At 34.0% G+C, this 14,597-nt stretch overlaps 1 protein-coding gene across 3 annotated transcripts in view; it reads right to left on the reverse strand.

Moving 5' to 3' along the window:
* Positions 1-14,597, reverse strand: part of ATP8A1 (ATPase phospholipid transporting 8A1) — a 110,338-nt gene that overhangs the window by 46,458 nt on the left and 49,283 nt on the right. For all 3 annotated transcript variants that reach the window (XM_034064721.1, XM_034064719.1, XM_034064720.1), the window contains 6 exons: positions 13,347-13,416; positions 12,369-12,453; positions 8,586-8,725; positions 7,049-7,187; positions 5,732-5,796; positions 3,392-3,564 (listed from right to left, as the gene is read on the reverse strand). In XM_034064721.1, coding sequence (XP_033920612.1) covers positions 3,392-3,564; positions 5,732-5,796; positions 7,049-7,187; positions 8,586-8,725; positions 12,369-12,453; positions 13,347-13,416 — 672 coding nt within the window. The remainder of the gene's footprint in view (positions 1-3,391; positions 3,565-5,731; positions 5,797-7,048; positions 7,188-8,585; positions 8,726-12,368; positions 12,454-13,346; positions 13,417-14,597) is intronic.

The following is a 14,597-nucleotide window of genomic DNA, read 5'->3' on the forward strand; positions in this document are numbered from 1 at the left end:
ACTGCTTAAATACTGAGAGCATGCAAAACATTTCCTGGTGGAGGAAGTCAACTTACAAGCATATTAGAGAGCTGGTTTAAATCTAATTTTAAACAGAAATGATTAAGAAAAAAAACAAACAAATAAATTGAGTGATCATTATCTGTCTTCTTGTATAATTTTATGCATTTTTACTTCTGAAATTAAAACACAGTATCTTTTCCATAAATTCATTAATATCCCATTTGAAGCATATTTGCTATATTATTTGTTTCAACCACAATCCCCCTTGTTTCTTCTAGAATGAGATCTTATGGATGCATTATAATCACACAACTTCATTACACACCATACTTTCAATGGTATCAGTTTATGAATTCAGTCCGTATCACCAAGGTATCCTTTTCACTATGGAACAGACTGATACTTGATTCAATTTCAGTGTCACGGAAGAAATATGAAGGAATAGTATAAGTCTCATAGCTCATTGGGAAAAAATAGTTTCCATTTTTCTCTAGCAAATGTCAGTATTTTTTATTTTACCAGCCCTATAAAGTTTCAATGACTAGATTAAACCTCAACATTAGACAGATGACTGAGCTCCCAGCAAAGCGGGACACTAATGAGGGTTGCCTCTCTTTCCTAGACCATTGTGCTTAACACTGAGACAGTGTTGTGAAGGGAAACAAGGTACATGGTATCTACACTCATCTTTGCTCACATACTTTAATTACCATTGGCTTCCAGTAACATCCTTGTAGCCCTTTCCATTCTCCTCTCCATTTGTCAGAGAACACCTTTGCACAGTTCACCTTTGGGTGATGCTCCACCAGTAGAATGAAAGCCAAGGTCCTACTCTGTGCCAATTAAGTTAAATTTCTTATGCAATTAATCTGATAAAATGGTTGCATAAAATTTAACTGCATGATTTTTCAAAAGCAAGAAATAAAGGAGTGAAAAATAATACAGCCTTTGGACTGAAGGAAGCTGTCTAATTACTTTATTCAGCCTACAGAACACATGCTATTGGACTTTTGAAAAAGGTACCTGGGATGTGTACAGCCTTGTGATGAACCTGGGATGAAAGCTTCTGGGCAGCAGCCCTTCAGAAAAATTCTGTGGTCCAAGCATATAAAAAAGTGGTCCTATGATCTTTTGTTACATGTTTTATTTGAACTTTGCTGATGAGCGTTGCATCAAGATTTGCTATAGACAGCTTCTATAGAAGACTCCTGACCTGAGAACTTCTTTTTCATCTTTTTAACTTTACAGGAATGATGGCTTATTTTGCTTTCAGACAAGCTTATAGGGGCAGCAGGAAGGTGCATTTCCTCTCATTACCTGGTGCATCAATTTCATAGTGAAAATAAAAAAAAATATCTTTTGTTCATTTTGTTCACTCTTAGCTGTACATTTTTACAGAATACAGAATAATCCATTTAACATTTTTCTCACACACATTGCTCTGAAGCCGATACAGAGTTGGGATTCAGCTCGTCAAAGTCTTTAAGCCAAACATCTGCTTGGAATTAACAACATAAAGATTTTTTTGAAGTGAAATATCTACTGAATATTTGTCAGCTTCATCTGTGTTATGGCTAGTCTTAGGAAGAATCCACTGGTAACAGAAACTTCAAAGAAAGTGATGTAATTTGTACTTTTAAAACCAAGAAGTGCTTAAAATGTTTACTGCCTCTATATGGGTGGAGAGAATGACTACATTTTCATTTAGTCATGACAATATATATTTAAATTACTTACCGCAATTAAAAATTGCCATTTTTAAACTTTTTATTTTTATGTTCACAAACAAGGAAATTAAGTTTTTTGTTACTAAAGATGGAGCATTAACAGAAATTACTATTTTGACAGAATTTTGACTTTTGACAAGAATAATAGCTCACTAAAACAGTGAACATTACAAGCAAATATTTTAGTTTCAAACCTGCAGCCAATTTTCATACAACCACAAAATATGTCAGAGCATATACCTAGACATGTACTGAAACCAGCTGACCCAAGAATAGTACAGACACACAGAAATATCAGAGAGAATACTACTAGAACAGAAAACTTCATTTTGTACTTTTTGTTGTTACACCATAAAAATACTACCACTAACACCTACATGTACAAAATAACTTTCAATGGTTCTATGGGTCAAAAGAAATGGCAATATTGTCTCTTTAAACAGCATAAAATGCATTTTCAAATCAAGGAAAGAGAAGAAAAAGAAGCATAAATGAATCTGCTTTATCTTTATTAAGAACATTATTAAACCCTCTACCTGAACACAAGAACCCTGAAATTATTTATCTTATTACTGAAAAGCAGATAATCTATTAAGGTGTATTTACTATAGTTTTCACATTTGTACAGACCATATCTCTACTTTCAGGCAGATAACAGGATAGGCAATAATGAGGTAGTAGGAAGTAAGCTTATATAATTTATTGAAAGAAGATTTCAATAAGAAGTGATGCTTGCTTCTGCTTTTTGATAGATCACTTGGCCTAAACCAAGATTTTAAACACTTACAGAAGCACTTCTTGTGTATCTAGTTATGAAGCACACAAATTCCTTTTTCATTCAATCATTCAAATGTTGAAAAGGTGCTTAAGAGATATTTGCCATTTTTGTGCTTAAAGACAAAAACACCAGAAGGCCCTAAAACACATAAACTAGCACTTATGTAGTCTTATGTATTTCTCCCTTAATATAAATCTAGAAATATTAAAAGGCATGCCAAATTGCTTTCATATTGTGTATACTTAAAAAAAAGCAGATATTTAATTTTTTTTGATCTGGCCAAAGTTCCTGTGTTACAGGGAGCTTACAGCTTTAATAGCTGATGTTTACAGGAAAGGATGAAAGGTCTGATTGTGTAAAAGAACCCCTAAACAATCAGGAATAATAAGAATTAAAAAAAAAAAAGGTGTTTTAATCAGCTTCAGAAAATAAAAACCACCTGGAGTAGTACCTTTAACATTTTTGTCCACTTATGCAGTGTAATCCATGGCTTTCAGAAAAGTGGAGATATAAAATCTTGCCTGCAGAGGAAGCTCTACAAAAAACCCAGATGTGATAAAACCTGCAGTTAACTGTAGTATCAATTTAAAGGATAAGATTAGAGTCTCAGTCTCACTGAGACTACCCTTGCCAGATAACAAATTATTTTTCTGGGTATATGCAATCTAAATGACTCTGACAGGTACATTCTGTTGCAGACTGCTTTACAGAAATATTTTGCTTGAATGACTGTATCTCATAACTTCAGCTATTGAAGTCTGTGGGTTTTTTAATATTTCATGGTTGTACGACATTGAGAATGTGTATCTTCTCTGAAACAGAAGTTTCTTAATTTTTATATGCCAATAAAAATACTGTAGAGAAAGAATAATGTAAGCCTTACCTGCAACAAATAACAGCTTTACATGACAAAGCCAAATCCAGGAAATACTGTCTGACTCCAAATGTCAGAGCATACTTCAGAGATTTACCATCAATGATGAGAGCAAAATCATTTTCCTTCCTTAAAGTATCACCAAGAGTACTGCAGTGATGGCTAAGTGTCTCTCTTGTTCCCTGTTGCACAAAAAGAGTTGTGTCCATTATTTTTAATTCCTACTGTTCTTTAGTCCAACTTATTTTTTGTGTGTGTGTGATCAGAAACACTGGCATTTCATTTTCTGAGGAATTTCCTTTTTGATTAGGCTATCAAATAGACAGTATTAAATGAAAAAAGTCTTTGCAACAGCTGTACTATTTGAAACAACAGTAGAAATGGGGTGTAAGACTACTCTCACACTGCCAAAAAATAACACGTGTATAGATTATGGTGGAACTTTTCATGCTCTTTGAATGGCAACAATAGTTCCATAAATGTTTGCTAAAAAATATTAAATAATAAGTGTCCCATACACCTATGCAAAGGAAGATTCACATATTATACGTTATCAGATGAAACAATTCGTGTTCACTTTTACATAAAGGGGTCTTAAATGTTTAGAAAAAAGGAAGAGAAACAGAGATAATAATATAAGTACATGTATTATAATTAATAATTACATCACATTGAATTTGTATTTTATGATAAGCCCATATCAACTACATTTTATATAAGGGATCATATTTTTGATTTTTCAGTTGCTAAGGACAGTCTGAATTGCACCTACACAAGTCATTGTCTGTGATGCAGAACTGAGAACTTCAGATTATATTCAGTAGATAATACATTCAACTGTAGGTTGAATTTGGGTATGTCGCTAATACCTAGCTAATTACAGCTCTATCACAGAGTGCCATGAAGAAGAAAAAAAATGCTTGTTGCATTTCCTTCTTTTTGAATGGTCTTCATAGATCCACAACATTTCTACTGTTTCCTGCTTCACTCAGCTCAGAAGAAAGAAGCATTTTAGAGAATAAAGGAAGATAGAAAAAAACTGCTTCTGCTTACAAAATACTCAATTTGGAAACCAGTAACATCTTATGACAATGTTACTATTCTGCTGAGGGAACTGGGCTGTTCAGAAGCTCTCATAGGAGCACAGCACATTTATTAAAAAAAATATTGTTTAATATCTATTTATTCAACTTTTAATTATCATACCAGAAGTAGTTAATGTGCAACACTTGTTTAATGTGTTTTTTTATTGTACTCCTTTTAGTAGTTCAATAAAACTACCTCACTTTATTTCATTACATATGAAGAAGTATACAAAATAATCAATCCTTGTCACTTCAGATCTATTACGTATTGCAGCAGTTCTGAAATCCAGAAGTCTCTGTAAAAGACCTAAATATCTATCAGAAATAGTAGTAAAGAAATACTGTAAAAATTCTATAGAAAACAGTAAGTATTTTAATTCTTCTTGTAGCCTACTCTTATGTGCTACCATGGAATCCTTCAGTTAAGGCACTCTTCTCATACTTTCTTTCCACTTTCTCTCCTTAAGTCCTGTCTTGAGGAACCTGACCACAATATAGAGTAAAGGTAAACTTCATTTCAAGTTTTCCTCCTGAAGACTTCTGGAGAGTACGTTTTCCCACTGAGGAATTTCCTCCACTTTTAAGTTCATTAAGGCTCCCTCACAGTGTGGTAAAATGATTTTCTTTCCCCTCATGGGATTTTTCACTTAATATTGCATTCCTACCTTATCTAAAGAATCTCTTCTCTACAAAGCAGTATATTTGACAGTGTGTAGTTTTAACCCTTACTTGTATTTAATCTGATTATAATTTCAGATGTTTAACCACACAACTACAATTAACTTCTGTCAGATAGTAAGTATTCCATGAGAAACAGCATTAGCAATGAACTTCAGTTAGCTTGTTTGGGTACTACTAGGTACTACTAGAAGCACATGAAGCTCCTGACTTTGTGCCTGTATGGATGGAGTCATTTCATTATGTGGAATTGTTTGCTTACCATTCTGAAGTTCATTTGTGTAGTAGCTACACTGTGGTTTTGGAAGGTGTAGTTAAGTTTCTATTTATTAAGTAACATTTTGTCACGAAGACCATACAGTCTTCGAAGTATGCAATAATAAAATTAACTCAAATTTTCTCAAAACAAACAAAAAAACAACCTCCCAAACCAAAGAAACAGAAACATCTCACCCAACTGTGGTTTTAGCAAAATATTCTGTGTTTCTTCAAAGTTATTTTTCAGGCCACCTCCACCATGGTATCTGGATATTTTAAATGGTAACATTAAGTGGTTTAATTAACTGAAAACTGAGATTTTACTTACATCAAGAGAGCCTTCATTTATAACAATCAGCCCCATGTTCTTTCTCAAAAGTTTACAAGAGTGACCTGTCAAAAATATTTTTGTTTTCAAAACTTTGCTCTACAAAATCCATTATAATATAACAAAGCATTTTTTCCTGTAAGAGAACTACAGACAGAATTAAAAATAAGACTTCCCCAATTGAAATCAGTGGTAAAAAACTATTTTTGGTAAAAAAGTGGTAAAAAAGTATCATTAATACTATAAAAAATAGACATACAGGTAAGTCAGAACAGCAAATCTTCCTTGCTGCAACTTGTGAGTTGTGCCTTACTCAGTGGTGCTCAGTAGAAGAACAAGAAACATCTTGAGAGAGAGTTACAGAAAAGAGCAAACAGATCATCTTTAGCCTTGCAAATTTTTGGAATGCAACTTGCATTTCATAGAGAATTTGCATCTATACACATTCCCATTCTTTTCTTATATTCTTTAATGTTTTATACAGAATGTACACTGTATGCTAATGATGCAGGCTGCCTAAATAAATATGTATCACCATCCTTATTAAAATGAAAATACTGGTATTACATGTATTGCCTCAGACCTGGAGGTACTAATAAAAATAACCTTAGATCAAAAGTATCATGTGCATACAAAAGTTCTTTAAGATTAATTATAATAATAAAAAGAAATAATACTTTATTTTAGGCACATATGTAGGTTACTGCAGTTGGGCTGATATGCCAACATGCAAAGAATAATAAATCTTAAATGCAGCTTTCATGTATTACTATTTAAAAAATACAGATTTATTGCTGCTGAAATTAATGTGTGAGGGTTTTGTGGGTATTTTCCCCTCCTTTATAATAAAAAAAAAGGAAATGTCTGATGGATGGTAAAAAGTTTATAGCACTTTAAAGTACAATCTATACTGTTTTGCTTCAGTTAAGATCATGGTCTCTACCAGCGTTCTTGGATAGATGGAAAAATACAGAATGGAAAATAAAAATATTTATATTTTCTTTTTATTATTCTTGCTGTCAAAACACAAACAATATATTCAATTCATTGTAGATGCTATAAAAGAAAGTACAAAAGCCTATTTTTTCTACTCTCTATGATAATGACTTTTTATTGCTGTTACTATTTTAACAGAGGAAGAACCCAGCAGTTCCTTTTATCCACCTACCAGTGACTGAGAACTAAATTAACATTTAAATTCTGGAATGCCATATTATTTTTACAAAATAGATTTCTGTTCTGAAGCAATTTTATTCTAGCAACTTCTATAATTTGTAAATCTATAACAAAGCCATCAAACAAATGCAAACATGATACCAATGTTAATGGCAGTCTCTTGTTTGTCCCCGGTAAGTATCCAAATTTTTATGTCTGCTTTCATGAGAGTCTCTATAGTTTCAGGCACTTTGTCTTGCAGTTTATCTTCAATCGCTGTTGCTCCAAGCAGCTGAAGATTCTGTAAACATAAAATATTCAGTATACACAGTTTTTTTTGATTTAAATTCAGTTTGAATATTTTTAAATTTCCTTTGTTTAACTTTCCATATTTATGACTTGATTAATGCTCTCTAAATTCATTAATCAGATTTGGTATCAGCTAATAAAGATCCTCCAGTTTATTCCTATGAGCTTTAAGATAAATAACTATGTGGCTTTGCAAACTGTACAGTGAGACCATCCAAACTTCACCCATTATTCACAATCTCAGTGTTTGTTCAGCGACAGCTACCTTTTCCTGAGAGGCACCTCTCTGATTTGAAGACTTCAGGAGTGCTATTATGTGTTCTCCCACTTGTAGTGATTTTTTTTCCCCCAAAGTGAAGGAAAACCCACCTATGAATGCATCTTAATCTTAAAACTATAATCTTGATTATGCTGTTTTAAACTTCTCATGCAGCAGATCTGTATGGTTTTTTGTGAATATGTATGCTTGGCTACTCCAGCAGCAGCACTGCCAGAAACTCAAGCTGAAGTGATTATGGCTCTGCTCTTGTGAAGCTGCATCTGGATATTACATCCCTTTCTGGGCCTTCAGTACAGGAGTGGTTGACAAAGTGAAGCAAGTCAGCAGAGGGACACAAAAATAGCTTGGGACCTGGAGAATTCTTGAGAGTGTCTGAAGAAGTAGGACAAGGTTAACACAAAGCTAAGGGAAGAATTCCATGGCTGCCTTCTGCTAATTGAAGAGGGCTTGCAGAGAAGCCATCTTCGTCTAACAGGTGCATGGTGAAAGGGCAAGAGGCAACAGTCCCATTCTGCAGTAACAGAAATTCTAATTCAGAAAAAGTGAAAAAAGGAGAGTTGAGCATGAAAATAACCAAACAAACAACTGCTTACTGCAGCTGCGAAAACTCTCTCCTTGCAGAACCTCAAAACTTCACTGAAGTGCTGGACAAACAAAATTAGCCCTGCTTTGACCAGGGATTTATGTCTACATGACCTCCCTAACTCCTTCCAACCTTAACTACTCTATGTCTCTAAACTCATCGTAAAATAAAGCAGATGTTTTTTGCCTTATTACACTTTTTTATACAATAGAGCAACTCTGAGAAAAACTTTCCAGTAGCTCAACTCAAAATCATCACTTTCTGGGAAGAAAACTACTTGTTGCAAGCACTTTGTCAAATTAATCTTTCCTTCACTTTGACCATTTAATCTGCAGGGACTACACAACAGAGCTTCAGTATACTGCTAGACATTTTTCTGCCTCAGAATTACTCCTCTATAATGATTCAGATTTCATGGTGTAGAAAGCAAGGACATAAATTAAAAAACCCCACTCTCCTCATGTGCCCCATCCTCTTCCCCCCCTCTCAACCCAAGCCAACTAACACCCCCAGAAAGCTACACATACTTTTTCAATTAGTTCGTAGCTCTCCTCAAGTTTAAGTGCTCTGTTTTGTAAAGCTGTAGAAGCACGGTGATAGACATCTAACCACTCTTGATAATCACTTTCTGAAATCTCAGCCACAGCAAAACACAGAGTTCTTAAGCCTAAAGAGAGAGCAGATAGTAAGTATGATTCAGTAGTTGTTAGTCCCTTCCCTGATATGCCTGTAGTGAGTAACTACCAAAAGATGAATTTATTCTGTATTTTGTGTATGCTTGTGCCTGATTTTCAACTTACTGCTATGTGTCTTGAAGAACTTTCAAATATATATATATATCTAAGGTAAACCAACATGACATAAATAGAAATTTATCCAACGGAGTAACTGTTTGAGGCTACCTGAATGCAATACAGGTATTATACTTCACTGGAAAAAAAATAATGAAATTTCACACAAGTTTGATTTATCTTAAATTGTAAACAAAACATGAAGCAATCCCAAATGACACTTGCTGAACAAATATATACATTAGATTTTTAGGAACATTGAAACTTTAAATTATATTTCTGACAAAAAGAAATTATAAACTTAAATGTTGCTACACTGGAAAGCAGTATATCAGCATGATGTTACAACTATCTTTTTCCAGCCCTCTTCAATGTCCTCAGGAAATTCTAGGTTGAAGTTTAAAATTCACCATCTAGAAGCTGACCTTGAATCTGCTCAGATTTAATTTTCCATCTCACAGATTCTTTCAGTTTCCCAAATTCTTAAAATAAAATCTTTGTGTACAGGAACATTTGTAGATTTTACCTAACTATCTTTGAGCTGCTTATACTTAACAGGTTTTATTCCTTCAGCAGAAATCTGAATTAAGCACTACAGTGAGAGTCTGAGGCTGCAAAATTATAAGAGATCTATTTTTTGACAACACACAATTACATTCAATTTAAGCACCTAGGTGTGAGTGTTCTAACAGTTCATTTTCACATATTACAGATTCTTAGATTTCTAGAGCATGAAATTATTATAACTCTTTATATAGAGAGAAGAGCAGTGCTCTAGCCAAATGATGTCTTATGAAGCCACAATTTTCAGGCATGTAGATTTAGGAGGGGGAGAAGCGGAACTTAGTGCCTTTGTTCATTTGCCAACTCTGTTCCAGGAGATGAACAAGCACCATAACCAAGGATGGCTAAATGCAATCTTTATTTGTTCATAGTTTTTTGTTGTGTATAGTTCAACACCAGCAGCAATTCTGAAGTGATCGAAAGGCTGGGCATGAAGTAATACGTATGTGTCTCAGATTAAGACAGTAATTTAGCCTCTTTAGCATGAAACCCATGTGCAAACCTAATATCGTGACAGCTCAACAGTATTAGAAACGCAGGTTCTCGCCATCCATACCTAGAGAACAAACTTAAGACAGACAAACCTGATTTTTATTTTTTTTCCCCTCTGTATAATAAGGATATACTACCAGGGTCCAAAATAATGACTACAAGGTGAAGGGGTGGAAAGGAATTTATGCCTGACTAATAGCAATATTATTTCCACAGTTCTTTCAAAATATCTTATGCAGATGATAAAATGAAGAAATCTGTGTGTACCACACATCAGCAAACAAGCTTTTCAAGTAATTTCTTTCTTTTAAAATCAGAGACTAAATTTTTTTTATTTTTCATTTTAAAAAAGATTCTTTTCATTGTGATTCAAAAGAATCTTCCAAATAAAAAGTGGAAAACAAAGTATCATTAAGTCCGCTTCTTAACAGACTGGAACAACATAGGAAAATTACACACTTTTCCTATTTATCTAAGCAGGCATTAACACTCAAGTTTAATAAATGCTTAAAAATTAATGCCAGCCATGCTAACCACTTAATTTTTGAACAACACACCAGGAGCATGCAGCAAATGCCAAGGACATACTGTACTGCCACATGAAAGGATACTCATGAGAAACTTTGCAACGTCATCGGCTGCAATTTAAATCTCATGCAAAAATAAATACTGACTTCCTTAATCGATTCCAGGGAGAGAGAAAGACATACTGATTTTTTTAAGTTTTCAGATTAAATTTTATGCTTTTGAAAGGTTGTAAATTCACTCTCTGAACAGAAAATCTTTTCATCTGTTGAAAATAAGGATACAAAAAGTACTCGAACAAAATTAACGCTAATACTTATGTACAGTGGTTTTAAAGATGGGTGGAATTTTTCATGTTTTATGTTGATTCACTTGAACCAACCTGACTGCTAAGTAAAAGAAATGATACCAGCTGTACCACTGATTTAATGAGAACAGTAATTAAGAATTGGATTGAAATTTTCATATAATTCACACAGGTAGCAGATACTGACCTATTTTTACCTTTTCTGTAACCCAGTACATAATCTTATGGCCCAAGCTATCTTCACATTCAAGTACTTTTCCTTGACTGATCCTGATTTGACCTTTATGAACCCCCAAACTGGTCAATCAACTCATACAACTAGATTCAGGAGCTCAAAGGGTGTATCTGATGTTTTATCATCAATCTTGTTTGGTTTTATTTCTGCTTTAAACTTCATTGTATAATTTATTATAACTTTGATACACCAAGATTATTTAAAGCTAACCGAATGTTCCCTGCAGAGATCTTGATATGGAAAACTAACAAAAGAAACAAAAGATGGCTTGCTTCTGCTGTCCTTGCCACTATCAAGAGACTTAAAGTGCTGACCATGACACTAATAAAAATGTCAAATTACATTAGAAACCAAAAGAGAAAAATTAAGAGAAGTCATATCTGTAACAGAGAGAAAAAGGATCTTTCCTGATACAAGAAGATTTGGCCAAACATCAGTCATCAAAAGGAAAGGATTGTATTTTAGAAAGAAAAGATTTTAATAAAGTTTGCTTTCCAGTGTATGTTTATTTAAAAAAAAAAAGGTAAAATATTGCAGTTCAGAATCTCACAGCTGTTATAATTCTGCTTCAACTGCCCTCTCCAAAGTCATGAACAAATTAAGCACGATGATACTTCACAAAATAACTCTGTAATACTTTACTAAAACACCAGAAAGGGGCATGGCATTGAAGATCTGGGAACTGTGCTAGAAGTACCTGCATGAAAACAGAAACATTTGTACAGTCTGCTTTCCTCTTCATGCTTGTATTATGTACTCATCCAGTATGATTAAAAAACTAACTGGCTGCTTACATCAATCATCTTCATTTTGCCGTCTTTTAAATTTTTGTTACTATTTTTGTTTCATGAAACCTCACAAAGAGGTTCCCCACCATCAGCAGCTGCTTTGTAAGAGAGATTGTTAAAACAGCAGAGACACCAAAACACACATTGAACTGAACGATAGTGCTGGCAATTTCCTTTATAGTGATTGGTGACAGAAGTAATATAGCATAAAGCTACCTTAAAAGCACACTAGTAATTTTTAAGCATCTTCACTTTGGCTACTTTTTCCTGTGTGCCCTCCCTACAGCATTCATTTGCTGTGGGACGTGAAAGTGATCGTAGGAAATGAGATCTTCACAGAAACAAACAATCTGCAATGTGTTTGCTCTCTGGAAAAATATATTTTGTTTAAAAGACTCCATTGTACTATGTGGGCGATTTTTGGGTTTTTTAAAGCATGACCTTATTGCTGAAATTTCTCAGTAAGATTTTTTTAGGAGGCATCACTAAAACATAATTTTCAAACTTAATGTGAATAAAACATTACAGCAACATAAAAGTGACAAAATTGAAAAGTAGAGGGGTAACTGAATTTCATGTTTAGTTTTATATTGAATAATATTACCCACCTTCAGTAGCAAACTGCTCTAGATGTTTTAAGGTGATTTCTTTGTATTTTGAACTTTCAGCAAGACGGTCATAAATTACAGTATCCTACAGAACACATAAAAAAGACATTCCATATCCTTAGGATGCTCTCAATTTACAAATTCTGCTATGATACAGTTTTTCTATCCTACATTTTTTGCTGTTATTTCTCTTAATTTTGAAAAGCACTGCTTCTTCCTTTAGCTTGTCATGTGAATTCTTTTGATCTCTTAAAATTCTGTCTTCCTCCTTTGTAATATTAAGCCCACAAGGTAAAATTAGTGATTCAAAACTGCCATTCTCAGTTTTTTGCAGCTAGCTTGATATATAGAATATTAACAGCAGCTTCTTTCCATTTGAGAAGATACAGAATAGACATTTATATTCCATCAACTTAATTTTTTTAAATCATTTAGCAACTGGATTTTCATTCCCCTCCTCCAAAATTGACTTAAGATACAGAACAAGAACTAATGAGCAACTTTGCCATTCCCAAACACATTATGATTAAGATATCTTCCCATAAATCCCATTTTTAGGAAAATTTACCTCTGCTAACCTACCGTCACTGGTAGGTAAAAATTCCATTTAGTCCCTTATGTGAGATTACTATTTCTACCTATTGATTCATGCTCAGCTACTCCAGCAAGTAACTAATAGATTAAACCATACAGTCATCCATTTCTTTGAAGTACAGAAGGAAAGAGTTAATAGAAAGCATAAAGTTATTAGTTTAGAACAAAGAATATGATGAACAAGTCTCACACTTTTGTAGGCAGTAAAAAAGACATTAACTAGTCCATCACATTAAACAGCTACATAGTAAAATGGTGTAAACTGAAGGCATCAACCTTCCTTCTGCCATGTTTTCAGTATTTTAACTGCAGTCAGAACAACTTTTTGCTTTCATATTTTATTTGTTGCACGTGTTGACACAGGGAGAACAGAGTAAAACTCACAGCTCCTTTGCAGTAAAGTCTTAACTTTCCCGATGGTGTGCGAACAATCACTGACATTCTCTTCCTTGTGCTGAAAGAGAAATAAATGCCCTCCATAAGGTTGCTTACAAATATAAATATTTACCAACATTTAACCTAAGAATATCAATCTTAAAGAAGCAAGGGCTATCTATTATGAATTACGTTCTCAGGTGACTGGGCTGAAAAAACAGTTTTATTGTCTAATAATTAGAGTGAATGATGTTTTTCTGTGTATACTTCTGTAGGCCCATAAGTATGGGGAGCCCTGAACAGCAAAGGTTCTGAACAATTCCTTGAGCTTATGGTACCACAGCAGTGGTGGTATTTGAGCAGAGTATATGGTGGAGGCAACCTAAAATCAGCACAAGTTATTAAAACACAGTTTGGTCCACAGAGATTAGTACTATATTTAGGAATATTTTTCAGCTGGTTAAGGATTATCAGTTGCTTTCAGTATGCTGACCTGCCAGTTAAGAGTGAGAGCTACTTCCTTGCTATGAAAAAAGTATAATTAGCATATTGCATGTCTACTACTTCTCTTTCCACAGGCACAGCTATAATCAGTGTAAAAGAGAATACCATAAAAGACGACTCTACCAAGAATTCCTACAAGTTTCATTTCTGTAACATACTTCTCTGAAAAACTATCCTATCAAATGTTGACAATGCTGCACTCTGCTTGCAGAAGAGTCTTATGTGGCTTGTATTGAAAGGTGGCAAGGAATCAGTTTGCGTTTTTTTGTCTGGGAAAAACTCGGAACACCTGGAAACAAGTCAATAGTTTAATCGCTACAGATTACTTCTATGAAAGTACATACTTCTACCCATACACATGGCGCTATGTTTTGAAACAAAAACTTCCCTTGTTGTGGAACAAGGGTGACCTCTAGTGCCTCTAAGAAGTTAGTTCCAAGCAAAGTTAAATACCAAGAGTAAGAACAAAACCAGCTATAAAACTGAAAACTTAATAAAGTTGGGTAATTGGTATCCACCAAAGAACTTAACCCTCCAAAAGTTAGGATTTAAAAGCAATTCTTCTTTCTTCATAAAGTACCACTGCTTAAAAGACAATTTTAGACTGACACAGAAATTTGAAGAGATCTATGAAATCAAGACAAAGATCAAAACCAGAAACAAAGGAATCCTTCACTACTACCCCATGAAGGCAGTATAAACTTTCACGTATGTCAAACTAACAACAAATGCATTTTGTGCTACACACTTGCTAAT

This window comes from Melopsittacus undulatus, chromosome 7 (assembly GCF_012275295.1).
Source record: "Melopsittacus undulatus isolate bMelUnd1 chromosome 7, bMelUnd1.mat.Z, whole genome shotgun sequence".
In the NCBI taxonomy this organism is placed as follows: Eukaryota; Metazoa; Chordata; class Aves; order Psittaciformes; family Psittaculidae; genus Melopsittacus; species Melopsittacus undulatus.